The following is a 20,854-nucleotide window of genomic DNA, read 5'->3' on the forward strand; positions in this document are numbered from 1 at the left end:
TACTGCCCCCAGCCATAAGAAGTTAAATGTATTTGGCACAGCAGAGCAGCCCCAAAACATAACCAAACCTCCATGTTTCACTCTAGGTATGGTGTTTTTTTCTTTGAAAGCTTAATTTTTCTTCTGATGTGACTTGCCAAAAAGCTCCAGTTTTGACTCATCTGTCCAAAGGACATTCTCCCAGAAGGATTGTGGCTTGACAATGTGCATTTTAGCAAATTCCAGTCCGGCTTTTTTATGTTTTTCTTTCAAAAGTGGAGTCCTCCTAGGTCTTCTTCCATGGAGCCCACTGTCGCTCAAAAAGTGATGGATGGTGCGATCAGAAACTGACGTACCTTCACCTTGGAGTTCAGCTTGTATCTCTTTGGCAGTTATCCTTGGTTCTTTACCATTCATGCGATCCTTCTGTTCAATCTGGGGTCGATTTTCCTCTTGCGGCCATGCCCAGGGAGGTTGGCTCCAGTTCCTTGGACCTTAAACTTCTTGATAATATTTGCTGTTGTCACAGGAACATCAAGCTGCTTGAAGATGGTCTTGTAGCCTTTACCTTTACCATGCTTGTCTATTATTTCCTTTCTGATCTCCTCAGACAAATCTCTCCTTTGCTTTTTCTGGTCCATGTTCAGTGTGGTGCACACAATGATACCAAACAGCACAGTGACTACTTTTCTCCATTTAAATAGGCAGAATGACTGATTACAAGATCGGAGACATGTGTGATACTAATTAAAGAAACAAATTAGTTTGAAATATCACTATAATCCAATTATTTATTATATTTTCTATGGGGTACCAACAAATGTGTCCAGGCCATTTTAGAATATCTTTGAAGAATAAGCAATAATTCATCTCTTATCACAGCGTCTTTGCTTTATTCTATGACATACCAAATGCATGCAAGTATACATGATAAAAATTGCTTTTCAGGAGGAATGAAGCATTATTTCAATGAGCTGTAAGGGTACCAACAAATTTGAGCATGTCTGTATATATAGAGAGAGGGAGACAGAGAGATAAATATAGAGAGAGGAGACATAGAGAGATAAATAGAGAAAGAGAAGGAGACATAGAGAGATAAATAGAGAGCGAGAAGGAGACATAGAGAGAGAAATAGAGAGGGAGACATAGAGAGAGAAATAGAGAGGGGAGAGAGAGGGAGACATAGAGAGAGGGAGACATAGAGAGAGAAATAGAGAGGGAGAGAGAGGGAGAGAGAAGGAGACAGAGAGAGACAGAGAGAGAAATAGAGAGGGATAAATATATAGAGAGAGGGATACAGAGAGATAAATAGAGAGAGAGAGTGGGGGAGAGAGAGAGTGAGACAGAGAGATAAATATAGAAAGAGAGTGGGGGAGACAGAGAGACAGAGAGATAAATATAGAGAGAGAGTGGGGGAGAGAGAGGGAGAGAGAGATGGATACAGAGAGATAAATATAGAGAGAGAGTGGGGGAGATAGAGGGAGACAGAGAGATACATAGAGAGAGAGTGTGAGACAGAGAGATAAATATAGAGAGAGAGTGGGGGAGAGAGAGGGAGACAGATAGATAAATATAGAGAGAGAGTGGGGGAGAGAGAGAGTGAGAGACAGAGAGATAAATATAGAGAGAGAGTGGGGGAGAAAGAGGGAGAGAGAGAGAGGGAGACAGAGAGATAAATATAGAGAGAGAGAGAGACAGAGAGATATATAGAGAGAGAGTGGGAGAGAGAGAGGGAGACAGAGAGATAAATATATATATATAGAGAGAGGGAGACAGAGAGATAAATATATAGAGAGAGAGGGGGAGACAAAGAGAGAGTGGTTGGGGGAGAGAGAGAGGGAGACAGAGAGTTAAATATATAGAGAGAGTGGGGGTGAGAGATGGAGACAGAGAGTTAAATATATAGAGAGAGTGGGGGTGAGAGATGGAGACAGAGAGATAAATATGGAGAGAGAGAGGGAGACAGAGAGATACATATAGAGAGAGTGGGGGAGAGAGAGAGGGAGACAGAGAGATAAATATAGAGAGAGAAGGAGACATAGAGAGGTAAATATATAGAGAGAGGGAGACATAGAGAGAGAAAGAGAGAGGGAGACAGAGAGATAAATAGAGAGAGAGAAGGAGACATAGAGAGGTAAATATATAGAGAGAGGGAGACATAGAGAGAGTGAGAGACAGAGAGATAAATATAGAGAGAGAGTGGGGGAGAAAGAGGGAGAGAGAGAGAGGGAGACAGAGAGATAAATATAGAGAGAGAGAGAGACAGAGAGATATATAGAGAGAGAGTGGGAGAGAGAGAGGGAGACAGAGAGATAAATATATATATATAGAGAGAGGGAGACAGAGAGATAAATATATAGAGAGAGAGGGGGAGACAAAGAGAGAGTGGTTGGGGGAGAGAGAGAGGGAGACAGAGAGTTAAATATATAGAGAGAGTGGGGGTGAGAGATGGAGACAGAGAGTTAAATATATAGAGAGAGTGGGGGTGAGAGATGGAGACAGAGAGATAAATATGGAGAGAGAGAGGGAGACAGAGAGATACATATAGAGAGAGTGGGGGAGAGAGAGAGGGAGACAGAGAGATAAATATAGAGAGAGAAGGAGACATAGAGAGGTAAATATATAGAGAGAGGGAGACATAGAGAGAGAAAGAGAGAGGGAGACAGAGAGATAAATAGAGAGAGAGAAGGAGACATAGAGAGGTAAATATATAGAGAGAGGGAGACATAGAGAGAGAAAGAGAGAGGGATACAGAGAGTTAAATATAGAGAGAGAGTGGGAGAGAGAGAGGGAGACAGCGAGATAAATATAGAGAGAGAGTGGAGGAGAGAGACGGAGAGATAAATATATAGAGAAGGAGACATAGAGAGATAAATATAGAGAGAGAGGGAGACATAGAGAGAGAAATAGAGAGGGAGACATAGAGATAAATATAGAGAGAGAGGGAGTCAGAGAGAGAGAAATAGAGAGGGAGACAGAGAGATAAATATATAGAGAGAGTGGGGTAGACAGAGAGATAAATATAGAGAGAGAGTGGGGGAGAGAGAGAGACAGAGAGATAAATATAGAGAGCGAGAGTGGGGGAGAGAGATGGAGAGAGAGAGGGAGACAGAGAGATACATATAGAGAGAGAGTGGGAGAGAGAGAGGGAGACAGAGAGATAAATATAGAGAGAGAGTGGGGGAGAGAGTGGGAGACAGATATATAAATATAGAGAGAGAGTGGGGGAGAGAGAGGGAGAGAGAGGTGGAGACAGAGAGATAAATATATAATGAGAGTGGGGGAGAGAGAGAGGGAGACATAGAGATAAATAGAGAGGGATTGTGGGGGAGAGAGAGAGAGGGAGACAGAGAGATACATATAGAGAGTGGGGGAGAGAGAGTGAGACAGAGAGATAAATATAGAGAGAGAAGGAGACAGAGAGAGAAATAGAGAGGGAGAGAGGGAGACAGAGAGATAAATATAGAGAGAGAGGGAGAGAGAGAGAGAAATAGAGATGGAGAGAGGGAGACAGAGAGATAAATATATAGAGAGAGTGGGGGAGAGAGAGGGATACAGAGAGATAAATATAGAGAGAGAGTGGGAGAGAGAGAGGGAGACAGATATATAAATATAGAGAGAGAGTGGGGGAGAGAGAGGGAGAGAGAGAGATAAATATAGAGAGAGAAGGAGACAGAGAGATAAATAGAGAGAGAGAGAAGGAGACAGAGAGATAAATATAGAGAGAGAAGGAGACAGAGAGATAAATAGAGAGAGAGAGAAGGAGACAGAGAGATAAATATAGAGAGAGAAGGAGACAGAGAGAGAAATAGAGATGGAGAGAGGGAGACAGAGAGATAAATATATAGAGAGAGGGATACATAGAGAGGGAGAGAGAGGGAGACAGAGATATAAATATAGAGATAGAGTGGGGGAGAGAGAGAGATAAATATAGAGAGAGATTGGGGAGAGAGATGGAGACAGAGAGAGAGTGGGGGAGAGAGAGGGAGACAGAGAGATAAATATAGAGAGAGAGTGGGGGAGAGAGAGAGGGAGACAGAGAGATAAATATAGAGAGAGAGTGTTGGAGAGAGAGGGAGAGAGAGAGAGGGAGACAGAGATAAATAGTTAGGGAGACAGAGAGATAAATATAGAGAGAGGAGACAGAGGGATAAATAGAGAGGGAGACAGAGAGATAAATATAGAGAGAGAAGGAGACAGAGAAAGAGAGAGGGAGAGAGAGAGATAAATATAGAGAGAGAGGGAGACAGAGAGATAAATATAGAGAGAGAAGGAGACAGAGAAAGAGAGAGGGAGAGAGAGAAATATAGAGTGAGAATGAGAGAGAGAGAAATATATAATTTATATATAGAAAGAGAGAGAATTCCACTCCTCTCTATGAAATATGCGATCAGTGACAGATCACACTGTGCCTCGATCAATACCCAACTAACATAGACTCTATAATACACACTCTCACTGACAGGCTTAAACACACACACACTCTCAATCAGAGGCAGTAATACACACTGTACTCACTCAGCTGAACATGGCTCAAGGCTAGGGGAAATATCATCTGTTTATTGCTATTGTGAATGTCTACTCTGTGAGCCTGTGTATGTGGCTCTGTGATGAGAAGCTCAACCCTGCAGGTGATAGCACTTACACACTGAGCAAAAATAGAAACGAAACATGCAACAATTTCAAAGAGTTACATTTCATATAAGAAAATCAGTCAATGTAAATAAATTCATTAGGCCCTAATCTATGTCTTCACAATACTGAGAATACAGATATGCATCTGTTGGTCACAAATGCCTTAAAAATCAGAAAACCAGTCAGTATCAGGTGTGACCACAATTTGCCTCATGCAGCGCGACACATCTCCTTCGCATAGAGTTGATCAGGCTGTTGATTGTGGCCTGTGGAATGTTGATCCACTCCTATTCAATGGCTATGCACATTTTCTGGATATTGGAGGGAACTGGAACACTCTGTCATACACGTCCATCCAGAGCATCCCTAACATGCTCAATGGGTGATATGTCTGGTGAGTATGCAGGCCATGGAGTATGTAGCTTCCAGGAATTGTGTACAGATCCTTGCAGCATGGGGCCGTGCATTATCATGCTGAAATATGAGGTGATGACGGCAGATGAATGGCACAACAATGGACCTCAGGATCTCGTCACGGTATCTGTGTGCATTGAAATTGCAATCGATAAAATTAAATTGTGTTTGTTGTCCGTAGTTTATGCCTGCCCATACCATAAGCCCACCGCCACCATGGGCCACTCTGTTCACAATGTTAACATCAGCAAAACCTCTCGCCCACACAACGCCATACACGGAAGGTACTGTTAAAACCGGGATTCATCCATGAAGAGCACACTTCTCCAGCGTGCCAGTGTTCATCGAAGGTGACAATTTGTCCACTGAAGTCGGTTACGACACCAAACTGCAATTAGGTCAAGACCTTGGTGAGGACGTCGAGCATGCAGATGAGCTTACTAAGACGCCTTCTGACAGTTTGTGCAGAAATTCTTCGGATGTGCAAGCCCACAGTTTAATCAGCTGTCTGGGTGGCTGGTCTCAGACGATCGAGCAGGTGAAGAAGCCGGACGTAAAGGTCCTGGGCTGGCGTGGTTACACACTGCGGTTGTGAGGCTGGTTGGACGTACTGCCAAATTCTCGAAAATGATGTTGGAGGGGGCTTATGGTAGAGAAAGGCAACAGCTCTGGTGGACATTCCTGCAGTCAGTATGCCAGTTGCACACTCCCTCAAAACTTGAGACATCTGTGGCTTTGTTTATTGTGACAAAACTGCACATTTTAGAGTGGCCATTTATGGTCCCCAGCACAAGGGACACCTGTGTAATGACCGTGCTGTTTAATCAGCTTCTTGATATGCCACACCTGTCAGGTGGATGGATTATCTTGGCAAAGGAGAAATGCTCACTAACAGGGATGAATGGCACACGTACACAATCCATGTCTCAATTGTCTCAGGGCTTAAAAATCCTTCTTTAACCTGTCTCTTCCCCTTCATATACACTGATTGAAGTGCATTTAACAAGTGACATCAATAAGGGATCATAGCTTTCACCTGGATGTTATGGAAAGAGCAGGTGTCCTTAATGGTTTATACACTCAGTGTATATACACTACCGGTCAAAAGTTTTAGAACACCTACTCATTCAAGGTTTTTATTTTATTTGTACTATTTACATTGTAGATTAATAGTGAAGACATCAAAACTATGAAAGTATGGTTCTCAATCAGAGGCAGCTGTCGATCGTTGTCTCTGATTGAGAATCATACTTAGGTAGCCTGTTTTCCCACTATGGGTTGTGGGTAGTTGTTTTCTGTGTCTGTGTTTTTCCATACAGAACTGTTTCAGTCTCATTCATTCTCTTTTGTTGTTTTGTCATTCAGTGTTCATGTTCAGTTGGATTTCATTAAAATGGACACTTACCACGCTGCACATTGGTCCGATCTTTCAAACTCGTCATCAAACGAGGACGAGTACCGTTACAGTAATAGGGATTTTTATTTACCAAAATTACAGCGTGCCATGTAAAGGCACGGGGACGAAGACCAAACAAGCACGTATACAAAACACAGGGTTGAAACCCAAACAAAAGAGCGAGGAGTACCTCGAATAAATACACAAGTGCACAATGATACCACACGGGACGAGACCCGTAATCACCTGCGCAAATCAAGCGACATGAAAGCCAAAACAACACAGCACAGGTACTCACACGATAATCGACAGCCCAATGGAAACCAAAGGGCACATTTATACAATTATAATCACTGAAATGGGGACCAGGTGTGCGTAATGACACAGCTCCAGAGGGATCCATGACAATTATGGTGTGGGGGTGCTTTGCTGGTTACACTGTCTGTGATTTATTTAGAATTCAAGGTACACTTAACCAGCAACTACCACGGCAACCTCCAGGCTATGTAAGGGCTATTTGACCAAGAAGGAGAGTGATGGAGTGCTGCATCAGATGACCTGGCCTCCACAAACCCCAAACCTCAACCAAATTGAGATGGTTTGGGATGAGTTGGACCACAGAGTGAAGGAAAAGCAGCCAACAAGTGCTCAGCATATGTGGGAACTCCTTCAAGACTGTTGGAAAAGCATTCCTCATGAAGCTGTTTGAGAGAATGACAAGAGTGTGCAAAGCTGTCATGAAGGCAAAAAGTGGCTACTTTGAAGAAGCTGAAATATTAAATATATTTTGATTTGTTCAACACTTTTTTTGGTTACTACATGATTCCATGTGTCATTTCATAGTTTTGATGTCTTCACTATTATTCTACAATGTAGAAAATAGTAAAAATAAAGAAAAACCCTTGAATGAGTAGGTGACCATAAGCGTTTCACTGTAAGGTCTACACTTGTTGTATTCGGGGCATGTGACTAATAAAATTTGATTTGTTCTAAAACTTTTGAACGGGAATGTATATACTGTATATAGCAAGCTGTGCTAATCTTTCCCTTTTGTGTGTGTGTGTGTGTGTGTGTGTGTGTGTGTGTGTGTGTGTGTGTGTGTGTGTGTGTGTGTGTGTGTGTGTGTGTGTGTGTGTGTGTGTGTGTGTGTGTGTGTGTGTGTGTGTGTGTGTGTGTGTGTATTGCAGATGTTGAGTAATAAGAAGGGCTTACTGCCGGAGCCCAACTTGGCCCAGCTGCTGAACAGCATGACCAACCCAGCAGCCCTACAGGTCCTCATGAGGCCTTACCACACTGGCAAACGAGGAGGTCAGACACACACACACAGACTGGACTCCCTTATTTACAGGACTATTGTAAATTAAATAGAGAAACAACTTACTTCCTAAAGTTTATTGGGTTGTACAGATTAGATTGTTTCATTTTTATCCGTCTCATCCTCTCTGTGCCCCTAGAAAGATAGAAATGGCTTTCGATTAGCGTATCCTGTCTTATCAATTCTAAGCACGTTTCTTTTTGATGAATGCTTAATCATTTATTATAATGAACTTGTTCTCAGACTACACAGAGGAGAACAGGCAGGCAGGCAGGAAGGAGTGAAGGCTGAGGGCTGGCTCTTAAAAGAGGAGCACACACAATTAGTCTAAAATTAGCCCCTGATTAAATGTTAAACTTTCTACCTATTCTGGAGGAAGCTACCATTAGCTTTGACGCATACATGTATTATGAGTAGGTTGTGGATGTCTGGAGCTATTACTGAGATTATTATCTGGCTGCTGTGTGCTATGCTCTGTTGCATACAGCCATGGGAAGTCGAAATGCCAAGACATAGATCGAAAATACCTCTTTACTATCTAACTTCCATTGTCTTCAAAGAGTGGCTGATTATTTTTCCCACATTCCGTTTGTTCATTCATTCATGCACCTTGGTTGGTCTGTGAGGCCACCACAGTGAGCATTTTCCCTTGTCAATTGAGTGTCTCAGTCAAGTTTGATACCTCTGTTATACAATACACTGACCATACCTGCTTCCTCCTCTCTCTCTGTCTCCAGGGAAGTTTGGGCGGCCCCCAAGCCTGTCTCCATTCCTCAGACCTCCCCTCACAGCAGCCCTGTTCCAACTGGGGAAGGTACAGCAGGTAAGAATACTGTGGAGTGTGTGAGAGTGTGTGTGTGGGAGTGTGTGTGCATATGTATGTGTGTGTACAGGAGTGGTTCACAGGGAATGGAGATATGAGTGTGTGTGTGTGTATCTGTTTGATGACGTGTGTTGCAGCATGTTCTAAATGTGTGTACTATTACAGTGTGTTCTAAATGTGTGTAGTGTTACAGAGTGTTCTAAATGTGTGTACTGTTACAATGTGTTCTAAATGTGTGCACTACTACAGCGTGTTCTGAAGGTGTGTACTGTTACAGCGTGTTCTAAATAAGTGTACTGTTACAGCATGTTCTAAATGTTACAGAGTGTTCTAAATGTGTGTACTGTTACAGCGTGTTCTAAATGTGTGTACTGTTACAGCGTGTTCTAAATGTGTGTACTGTTACAGCGTGTTCTAAATGTGTGTACTGTTACAGCGTGTTCTAAATGTGTGTACTGTTACAGCGTGTTCTAAATGTGTGTACTGTTACAGCATGTTCTAAATGTTACAGCGTGTTCTAAATGTGTGTACTGTTACAGAGTGTTCTAAATGTGTGTACTGTTACAGCATGTTCTAAATGTGTGTACTGTTACAGTGTGTTCTAAATGTGTGTACTACTACAGCGTGTTCTGAATGTGTGTACTGTTACAGCGTGTTCTAAATGTGTGTACTGTTACAGCGTGTTCTAAATGTGTGTACTGTTACAGCGTGTTCTAAATGTGTGTACTGTTACAGCGTGTTCTAAATGTGTGTACTGTTACAGCGTGTTCTACATGTGTGTACTGTTACAATGTGTTCTAAATGTGTGTACTACTACAGCGTGTTCTGAATGTGTGTACTGTTACAGCATGTTCTAAATGTGTGTACTGTTACAGCATGTTCTAAATGTTACAGAGTGTTCTAAATGTGTGTACTGTTACAGCGTGTTCTAAATGTGTGTACTGTTACAGCGTGTTCTAAATGTGTGTACTGTTACAGCGTGCTCTAAATGTTACAGAGTGTTCTAAATGTGTGTACTGTTACAGAGTGTTCTAAATGGGTGTACTGTTACAGAGTGTTCTAAATGTGTGTACTGTTACAGAGTGTTCTAAATGGGTGTGCTGTTACAGAGTGTTCTAAATGTGTGTACTGTTACAGAGTGTTCTAAATGGGTGTACTGTTACAGAGTGTTCTAAATGGGTGTACTGTTACAGAGTGTTCTAAATGTGTGTACTGTTACAGCGTGTTCTAAATGTGTGTACTGTTACAGCGTGTTCTAAATGTGTGTACTGTTACAGCGTGTTCTAAATGTGTGTACTGTTACAGCGTGTTCTAAATGTGTGTACTGTTATAGCGTGTTCTAAATGTGTGTACTGTTACAGCGTGTTCTAAATGTGTGTACTGTTATAGCGTGTTCTAAATGTGTGTACTGTTACAGCGTGTTCTAAATGTGTGTACTGTTACAGCGTGTTCTAAATGTGTGTACTGTTACAGCGTGTTCTAAATGTGTGTACTGTTACAGCATGTTCTAAATGTGTGTACTGTTACAGCATGTTCTAAATGTTACAGCGTGTTCTAAATGTGTGTACTGTTACAGAGTGTTCTAAATGGGTGTACTGTTACAGAGTGTTCTAAATGTGTGTACTGTTATAGTGTGTTCTAAATGTGTGTACTGTTACAGCGTGTTCTAAATGTGTGTAGTGTTACAGTGTGTTCTAAATGTGTGTACTGTTACAGTGTGTTCTAAATGTGTGTAGTGTTACAGTGTGTTCTAAATGTGTGTACTGTTACAGTGTGTTCTAAATGTGTGTAGTGTTACAGTGTGTTCTAAATGTGTGTACTGTTACAGCGTGTTCTAAATGTGTGTACTGTTACAGCGTGTTCTAAATGTGTGTACTGTTACAGCGTGTTCTAAATGTGTGTACTGTTACAGCGTGTTCTAAATGTGTGTAGTGTTACAGCGTGTTCCAAATGTATGTACTGATACAGCGTGTTCTAAATGTTACAGCGTGTTCTAAATGTGTGTACTGTTACAGTGTGTTCTAAATGTGTGTACTGTTACATTGTATTCTTAACTTCTCTGGGGCAGGTGGGATGCAAACGTCCCACCGGCCAATAGCCAGGGAAAATACAGCGCGCCATATTCAAATAACATGATATAAAAATCAAACTTTCATTAAATCACACGTCAGATACCAAATTAAAGCTACACTCGTTGTGAATCCAGCCAACATGTCAGATTTCAAAAAAAGCTTTTTGGCGAAAGCATAAGATGCTATTATCTGATGATAGCACATCAGTAAACAAACAGAGTAGCATTTTTCAACACTGCAAGCACGACACAAAACGCAGAAATAAAATATAAATCATGCCTTACCTTTGACGAAATTCTTTTGTTGGCACTCCAATATGTCCCATAAACATCACAAATGGTCCTTTTGTTCGATTAATTCCGTCGATATATATCCAAAATGTCAATTTATTTGGACCGTTTCATCCAGAAATACACAGCTTCCAACTTTCGCCAAGTCACTACAAAATATATCAAAAGTTACATGTAAATTTACCAAAACATTTCAAACTACTTTTGTCATACAACGTTAGGTATTTTTAAACGTTAATAATCGATCAATTTGAAGACGGGATGATCTGTGTTCAATACAAAAAGAAACCAAACTGACGCAACTTTTTTCATAACGTGACTCTCTCCAAAAATTTACTTCATGTGACCCTCATTTACGATAGCCCTACTTCTTCACTACACAAAGGAATAACCTCAACCGATTTCCAAGGACTGGTGACATCCAGTGGAAGCGGTAGGAACTGCAAGCAAGTCCATTAGAAATCTGGTGTCTCTAAAAAATCTCATTGAAAAGACAGTGACATCAAAAAAATACAAATTCTGAATGGTTTGTCCTCAGGGTTTTGCCTGCTACATAAGTTCTGTTATTCTCACAGACATGATTCAAACAGTTTTAGAAACTTCAGAGTGTTTTCTATCCAAATCTACTAATAATATGCATATCTTATATTCTGGGGATGAGTAGCAAGCAGTTGAATTTTGGCATGCTATTTTTCCCGTAAGTGAAAAAGCTGCCCCCTGCCCTCAAGAAGTTAATGTGTGTACTGTTACAGTGTGTTCTAAATGTGTGTACTACTACAGCATGTTCTAAATGTGTGTACTGTTACAGCATGTTCTAAATGTGTGTACTGTTACAGTGTGTTCTAAATGTGTGTACTGTTACAGCGTGTTCTAAATGTGTGTACTGTTACAGCGTGTTCTAAATGTGTGTACTGTTACAGTGTGTTCTAAATGTGTGTACTGCTACAGCGTGTTCTAAATGTGTGTACTGTTACAGCGTGTTCTAAATGTGTGTACTGTTACAGCGTGTTCTAAATGTGTGTACTGTTACAGCGTCTTCTAAATGTGTGTACTGTTACAGCGTCTTCTAAATGTGTGTACTGTTACAGCGTCTTCTAAATGTGTGTACTGTTACAGCGTCTTCTAAATGTGTGTACTGTTACAGCGTCTTCTAAATGTGTGTACTGTTACAGCGTGTTCTAAATGTGTGTACTGTTACAGCGTGTTCTAAATGTGTGTACTGTTATAGCGTGTTCTAAATGTGTGTACTGTTACAGCGTGTTCTAAATGTGTGTACTGTTACAGCATGTTCTAAATGTGTGTACTGTTACAGAGTGTTCTAAATGGGTGTACTGTTATAGTGTGTTCTAAATGTGTGTACTGTTACAGCGTGTTCTAAATGTGTGTAGTGTTACAGTGTGTTCTAAATGTGTGTACTGTTACAGTGTGTTCTAAATGTGTGTAGTGTTACAGTGTGTTCTAAATGTGTGTACTGTTACAGTGTGTTCTAAATGTGTGTAGTGTTACAGTGTGTTCTAAATGTGTGTACTGTTACAGCGTGTTCTAAATGTGTGTACTGTTACAGCGTGTTCTAAATGTGTGTACTGTTACAGCGTGTTCTAAATGTGTGTACTGTTACAGCGTCTTCTAAATGTGTGTACTGTTACAGCGTCTTCTAAATGTGTGTACTGTTACAGCATGTTCTAAATGTGTGTACTGTTATAGCGTCTTCTAAATGTGTGTACTGTTACAGCGTCTTCTAAATGTGTGTACTGTTACAGCATGTTCTAAATGTGTGTACTGTTATAGCGTCTTCTAAATGTGTGTACTGTTATAGCGTCTTCTAAATGTGTGTACTGTTACAGCGTCTTCTAAATGTGTGTACTGTTACAGCGTGTTCTAAATGTGTGTACTGTTACAGCGTGTTCTAAATGTGTGTACTGTTATAGCGTGTTCTAAATGTGTGTACTGTTACAGCGTGTTCTAAATGTGTGTACTGTTACAGCATGTTCTAAATGTGTGTACTGTTACAGAGTGTTCTAAATGTGTGTACTGTTATAGCGTGTTCTAAATGTGTGTAGTGTTACAGCGTGTTCTAAATGTGTGTAGTGTTACAGTGTGTTCTAAATGTGTGTACTGTTACAGTGTGTTCTAAATGTGTGTAGTGTTACAGTGTGTTCTAAATGTGTGTACTGTTACAGTGTGTTCTAAATGTGTGTAGTGTTACAGTGTGTTCTAAATGTGTGTACTGTTACAGCGTGTTCTAAATGTGTGTACTGTTACAGCGTGTTCTAAATGTGTGTACTGTTACAGCGTGTTCTAAATGTGTGTACTGTTACAGCGTGTTCTAAATGTGTGTAGTGTTACAGCGTGTTCCAAATGTATGTACTGATACAGCGTGTTCTAAATGTTACAGCGTGTTCTAAATGTGTGTACTGTTACAGTGTGTTCTAAATGTGTGTACTGTTACATTGTATTCTTAACTTCTCTGGGGCAGGTGGGATGCAAACGTCCCACCGGCCAATAGCCAGGGAAAATACAGCGCGCCATATTCAAATAACATGATATAAAAATCAAACTTTCATTAAATCACACATGTCAGATACCAAATTAAAGCTACACTCGTTGTGAATCCAGCCAAAGTGTCAGATTTCAAAAAAAGCTTTTTGGCGAAAGCATAAGATGCTATTATCTGATGATAGCACATCAGTAAACAAACAGAGTAGCATTTTTCAACACTGCAAGCACGACACAAAACGCAGAAATAAAATATAAATCATGCCTTACCTTTGACAAAATTCTTTTGTTGGCACTCCAATATGTCCCATAAACATCACAAATGGTCCTTTTGTTCGATTAATTCCGTCGATATATATCCAAAATGTCAATTTATTTGGACCGTTTCATCCAGAAATACACAGCTTCCAACTTTCGCCAAGTCACTACAAAATATATCAAAAGTTACATGTAAATTTACCAAAACATTTCAAACTACTTTTGTCATACAACGTTAGGTATTTTTAAACGTTAATAATCGATCAATTTGAAGACGGGATGATCTGTGTTCAATACAAAAAGAAACCAAACTGACGCAACTTTTTTCATAACGTGACTCTCTCCAAAAATTTACTTCATGTGACCCTCATTTATGATAGCCCTACTTCTTCACTACACAAAGGAATAACCTCAACCGATTTCCAAGGACTGGTGACATCCAGTGGAAGCGGTAGGAACTGCAAGCAAGTCCATTAGAAATCTGGTGTCTCTAAAAAATCTCATTGAAAAGACAGTGACATCAAAAAAATACAAATTCTGAATGGTTTGTCCTCGGGGTTTTGCCTGCTACATAAGTTCTGTTATTCTCACAGACATGATTCAAACAGTTTTAGAAACTTCAGAGTGTTTTCTATCCAAATCTACTAATAATATGCATATCTTATATTCTGGGGATGAGTAGCAAGCAGTTGAATTTTGGCATGCTATTTTTCCCGTAAGTGAAAAAGCTGCCCCCTGCCCTCAAGAAGTTAATGTGTGTACTGTTACAGTGTGTTCTAAATGTGTGTACTACTACAGCATGTTCTAAATGTGTGTACTGTTACAGCATGTTCTAAATGTGTGTACTGTTACAGCGTGTTCTAAATGTGTGTACTGTTACAGTGTGTTCTAAATGTGTGTACTGCTACAGCGTGTTCTAAATGTGTGTACTGTTACAGCGTGTTCTAAATGTGTGTACTGTTACAGCGTGTTCTAAATGTGTGTACTGTTACAGCGTGTTCTAAATGTGTGTACTGTTACAGCGTGTTCTAAATGTGTGTACTGTTACAGCGTGTTCTAAATGTGTGTACTGTTACAGCGTGTTCTAAATGTGTGTACTGTTATAGCGTGTTCTAAATGTGTGTACTGTTACAGCGTCTTCTAAATGTGTGTACTGTTACAGCATGTTCTAAATGTGTGTACTGTTACAGCGTCTTCTAAATGTGTGTACTGTTACAGCGTGTTCTAAATGTGTGTACTGTTACAGCGTCTTCTAAATGTGTGTACTGTTACAGCGTGTTCTAAATGTGTGTACTGTTATAGCGTGTTCTAAATGTGTGTACTGTTACAGCGTGTTCTAAATGTGTGTACTGTTATAGCGTGTTCTAAATGTGTGTACTGTTACAGCGTGTTCTAAATGTGTGTACTGTTACAGCATGTTCTAAATGTGTGTACTGTTACAGAGTGTTCTAAATGGGTGTACTGTTACAGAGTGTTCTAAATGTGTGTACTGTTATAGTGTGTTCTAAATGTGTGTACTGTTACAGCGTGTTCTAAATGTGTGTAGTGTTACAGTGTGTTCTAAATGTGTGTACTGTTACAGTGTGTTCTAAATGTGTGTAGTGTTACAGTGTGTTCTAAATGTGTGTACTGTTAGCGTGTTCTAAATGTGTGTAGTGTTACAGCGTGTTCTAAATGTGTGTACTGTTACAGCGTGTTCTAAATGTGTGTACTGTTACAGCGTGTTCTAAATGTGTGTACTGTTACAGCGTGTTCTAAATGTGTGTACTGTTACAGCGTGTTCTAAATGTGTGTAGTGTTACAGCGTGTTCCAAATGTATGTACTGATACAGCGTGTTCTAAATGTTACAGCGTGTTCTAAATGTGTGTACTGTTACAGTGTGTTCTAAATGTGTGTACTGTTACATTGTATTCTTAACTTCTCTGGGGCAGGTGGGACGCAAACGTCCCACCGGCCAATAGCCAGGGAAAATACAGCGCGCCATATTCAAATAACATGATATAAAAATCAAACTTTCATTAAATCACACATGTCAGATACCAAATTAAAGCTACACTCGTTGTGAATCCAGCCAAAGTGTCAGATTTCAAAAAAAGCTTTTTGGCGAAAGCATAAGATGCTATTATCTGATGATAGCACATCAGTAAACAAACAGAGTAGCATTTTTCAACACTGCAAGCACGACACAAAACGCAGAAATAAAATATAAATCATGCCTTACCTTTGACAAAATTCTTTTGTTGGCACTCCAATATGTCCCATAAACATCACAAATGGTCCTTTTGTTCGATTAATTCCGTCGATATATATCCAAAATGTCAATTTATTTGGACCGTTTCATCCAGAAATACACAGCTTCCAACTTTCGCCAAGTCACTACAAAATATATCAAAAGTTACATGTAAATTTACCAAAACATTTCAAACTACTTTTGTCATACAACGTTAGGTATTTTTAAACGTTAATAATCGATCAATTTGAAGACGGGATGATCTGTGTTCAATACAAAAAGAAACCAAACTGACGCAACTTTTTTCATAACGTGACTCTCTCCAAAAATTTACTTCATGTGACCCTCATTTATGATAGCCCTACTTCTTCACTACACAAAGGAATAACCTCAACCGATTTCCAAGGACTGGTGACATCCAGTGGAAGCGGTAGGAACTGCAAGCAAGTCCATTAGAAATCTGGTGTCTCTAAAAAATCTCATTGAAAAGACAGTGACATCAAAAAAATACAAATTCTGAATGGTTTGTCCTCGGGGTTTTGCCTGCTACATAAGTTCTGTTATTCTCACAGACATGATTCAAACAGTTTTAGAAACTTCAGAGTGTTTTCTATCCAAATCTACTAATAATATGCATATCTTATATTCTGGGGATGAGTAGCAAGCAGTTGAATTTTGGCATGCTATTTTTCCCGTAAGTGAAAAAGCTGCCCCCTGCCCTCAAGAAGTTAATGTGTGTACTGTTACAGTGTGTTCTAAATGTGTGTACTACTACAGCATGTTCTAAATGTGTGTACTGTTACAGCATGTTCTAAATGTGTGTACTGTTACAGCGTGTTCTAAATGTGTGTACTGTTACAGTGTGTTCTAAATGTGTGTACTGCTACAGCGTGTTCTAAATGTGTGTACTGTTACAGCGTGTTCTAAATGTGTGTACTGTTACAGCGTGTTCTAAATGTGTGTACTGTTACAGCGTCTTCTAAATGTGTGTACTGTTACAGCGTGTTCTAAATGTGTGTACTGTTACAGCGTGTTCTAAATGTGTGTACTGTTACAGCGTGTTCTAAATGTGTGTACTGTTATAGCGTGTTCTAAATGTGTGTACTGTTACAGCGTCTTCTAAATGTGTGTACTGTTACAGCATGTTCTAAATGTGTGTACTGTTACAGCGTCTTCTAAATGTGTGTACTGTTACAGCGTGTTCTAAATGTGTGTACTGTTACAGCGTCTTCTAAATGTGTGTACTGTTACAGCGTGTTCTAAATGTGTGTACTGTTATAGCGTGTTCTAAATGTGTGTACTGTTACAGCGTGTTCTAAATGTGTGTACTGTTATAGCGTGTTCTAAATGTGTGTACTGTTACAGCGTGTTCTAAATGTGTGTACTGTTACAGCATGTTCTAAATGTGTGTACTGTTACAGAGTGTTCTAAATGGGTGTACTGTTACAGAGTGTTCTAAATGTGTGTACTGTTATAGTGTGTTCTAAATGTGTGTACTGTTACAGCGTGTTCTAAATGTGTGTAGTGTTACAGTGTGTTCTAAATGTGTGTACTGTTACAGTGTGTTCTAAATGTGTGTAGTGTTACAGTGTGTTCTAAATGTGTGTACTGTTATAGCGTGTTCGAAATGTGTGTAATGTTATATGGTGTTCTAAATGTGTGTACTGTTACAGCGTGTTCTAAATGTGTGTACTGTTACAGCGTGTTCTAAATGTGTGTACTGTTACAGTGTGTTCTAAATGTGTGTACTGCTACAGCGTGTTCTAAATGTGTGTACTGTTACAGCGTGTTCTAAATGTGTGTACTGTTACAGCGTGTTCTAAATGTGTGTACTGTTACAGCGTCTTCTAAATGTGTGTACTGTTACAGCGTCTTCTAAATGTGTGTACTGTTACAGCGTCTTCTAAATGTGTGTACTGTTACAGCGTCTTCTAAATGTGTGTACTGTTACAGCGTCTTCTAAATGTGTGTACTGTTACAGCGTGTTCTAAATGTGTGTACTGTTACAGCGTGTTCTAAATGTGTGTACTGTTATAGCGTGTTCTAAATGTGTGTACTGTTACAGCGTGTTCTAAATGTGTGTACTGTTACAGCATGTTCTAAATGTGTGTACTGTTACAGAGTGTTCTAAATGGGTGTACTGTTATAGTGTGTTCTAAATGTGTGTACTGTTACAGCGTGTTCTAAATGTGTGTAGTGTTACAGTGTGTTCTAAATGTGTGTACTGTTACAGTGTGTTCTAAATGTGTGTAGTGTTACAGTGTGTTCTAAATGTGTGTACTGTTACAGTGTGTTCTAAATGTGTGTAGTGTTACAGTGTGTTCTAAATGTGTGTACTGTTACAGCGTGTTCTAAATGTGTGTACTGTTACAGCGTGTTCTAAATGTGTGTACTGTTACAGCGTGTTCTAAATGTGTGTACTGTTACAGCGTCTTCTAAATGTGTGTACTGTTACAGCGTCTTCTAAATGTGTGTACTGTTACAGCGTGTTCTAAATGTGTGTACTGTTATAGCGTGTTCTAAATGTGTGTACTGTTACAGCGTGTTCTAAATGTGTGTACTGTTACAGCATGTTCTAAATGTGTGTACTGTTACAGCGTCTTCTAAATGTGTGTACTGTTATAGCGTCTTCTAAATGTGTGTACTGTTACAGCGTCTTCTAAATGTGTGTACTGTTACAGCGTGTTCTAAATGTGTGTACTGTTACAGCGTGTTCTAAATGTGTGTACTGTTATAGCGTGTTCTAAATGTGTGTACTGTTACAGCGTGTTCTAAATGTGTGTACTGTTACAGCATGTTCTAAATGTGTGTACTGTTACAGAGTGTTCTAAATGTGTGTACTGTTATAGCGTGTTCTAAATGTGTGTAGTGTTACAGCGTGTTCTAAATGTGTGTAGTGTTACAGTGTGTTCTAAATGTGTGTACTGTTACAGTGTGTTCTAAATGTGTGTAGTGTTACAGTGTGTTCTAAATGTGTGTACTGTTACAGTGTGTTCTAAATGTGTGTAGTGTTACAGTGTGTTCTAAATGTGTGTACTGTTACAGCGTGTTCTAAATGTGTGTACTGTTACAGCGTGTTCTAAATGTGTGTACTGTTACAGCGTGTTCTAAATGTGTGTACTGTTACAGCGTGTTCTAAATGTGTGTAGTGTTACAGCGTGTTCCAAATGTATGTACTGATACAGCGTGTTCTAAATGTTACAGCGTGTTCTAAATGTGTGTACTGTTACAGTGTGTTCTAAATGTGTGTACTGTTACATTGTATTCTTAACTTCTCTGGGGCAGGTGGGATGCAAACGTCCCACCGGCCAATAGCCAGGGAAAATACAGCGCGCCATATTCAAATAACATGATATAAAAATCAAACTTTCATTAAATCACACATGTCAGATACCAAATTAAAGCTACACTCGTTGTGAATCCAGCCAAAGTGTCAGATTTCAAAAAAAGCTTTTTGGCGAAAGCATAAGATGCTATTATCTGATGATAGCACATCAGTAAACAAACAGAGTAGCATTTTTCAACACTGCAAGCACGACACAAAACGCAGAAATAAAATATAAATCATGCCTTACCTTTGACAAAATTCTTTTGTTGGCACTCCAATATGTCCCATAAACATCACAAATGGTCCTTTTGTTCGATTAATTCCGTCGATATATATCCAAAATGTCAATTTATTTGGACCGTTTCATCCAGAAATACACAGCTTCCAACTTTCGCCAAGTCACTACAAAATATATCAAAAGTTACATGTAAATTTACCAAAACATTTCAAACTACTTTTGTCATACAACGTTAGGTATTTTTAAACGTTAATAATCGATCAATTTGAAGACGGGATGATCTGTGTTCAATACAAAAAGAAACCAAACTGACGCAACTTTTTTCATAACGTGACTCTCTCCAAAAATTTACTTCATGTGACCCTCATTTATGATAGCCCTACTTCTTCACTACACAAAGGAATAACCTCAACCGATTTCCAAGGACTGGTGACATCCAGTGGAAGCGGTAGGAACTGCAAGCAAGTCCATTAGAAATCTGGTGTCTCTAAAAAATCTCATTGAAAAGACAGTGACATCAAAAAAATACAAATTCTGAATGGTTTGTCCTCGGGGTTTTGCCTGCTACATAAGTTCTGTTATTCTCACAGACATGATTCAAACAGTTTTAGAAACTTCAGAGTGTTTTCTATCCAAATCTACTAATAATATGCATATCTTATATTCTGGGGATGAGTAGCAAGCAGTTGAATTTTGGCATGCTATTTTTCCCGTAAGTGAAAAAGCTGCCCCCTGCCCTCAAGAAGTTAATGTGTGTACTGTTACAGTGTGTTCTAAATGTGTGTACTACTACAGCATGTTCTAAATGTGTGTACTGTTACAGCATGTTCTAAATGTGTGTACTGTTACAGCGTGTTCTAAATGTGTGTACTGTTACAGTGTGTTCTAAATGTGTGTACTGCTACAGCGTGTTCTAAATGTGTGTACTGTTACAGCGTGTTCTAAATGTGTGTACTGTTACAGCGTGTTCTAAATGTGTGTACTGTTACAGCGTGTTCTAAATGTGTGTACTGGTACAGCGTGTTCTAAATGTGTGTACTGTTACAGCGTGTTCTAAAATGTGTGTACTGTTACAGCGTGTTCTAAATGTGTGTACTGTTATAGCGTGTTCTAAATGTGTGTACTGTTACAGCGTCTTCTAAATGTGTGTACTGTTACAGCAGGTTCTAAATGTGTGTACTGTTACAGCGGCTTCTAAATGTGTGTACTGTACTAGCGTGTTCTAAATGTGTGTACTGTTACAGCGTCTTCTAAATGTGTGTACTGTTACAGCGTGTTCTAATGTGTGTACTGTTATAGCGTGTTCTAAATGTGTGTACTGTTACAGCATGTTCTAAATGTGTGTACTGTTACAGCGTTTCTAAATGGTGTACTGTTAC

At 39.6% G+C, this 20,854-nt stretch overlaps 1 protein-coding gene across 1 annotated transcript in view; it reads left to right on the plus strand.

Annotated features, from left to right (window-relative positions):
- Window positions 1-8,601, plus strand: part of LOC120043545 (ribonucleoprotein PTB-binding 2-like) — a gene marked incomplete at its 5' end in the record, with an annotated part of 66,504 nt that extends 57,903 nt beyond the window's left edge. Inside the window, 2 exons of the mRNA XM_038988103.1 lie at window positions 7,612-7,732; window positions 8,477-8,601. Coding sequence (XP_038844031.1) covers window positions 7,612-7,732; window positions 8,477-8,586 — 231 coding nt within the window. The remainder of the gene's footprint in view (window positions 1-7,611; window positions 7,733-8,476) is intronic.
- Between the last annotated feature and the right edge of the window lie 12,253 nt (window positions 8,602-20,854).

The sequence above is a fragment of the Salvelinus namaycush genome, unplaced genomic scaffold, assembly GCF_016432855.1.
Source record: "Salvelinus namaycush isolate Seneca unplaced genomic scaffold, SaNama_1.0 Scaffold950, whole genome shotgun sequence".
NCBI lineage: Eukaryota > Metazoa > Chordata > Actinopteri > Salmoniformes > Salmonidae > Salvelinus > Salvelinus namaycush.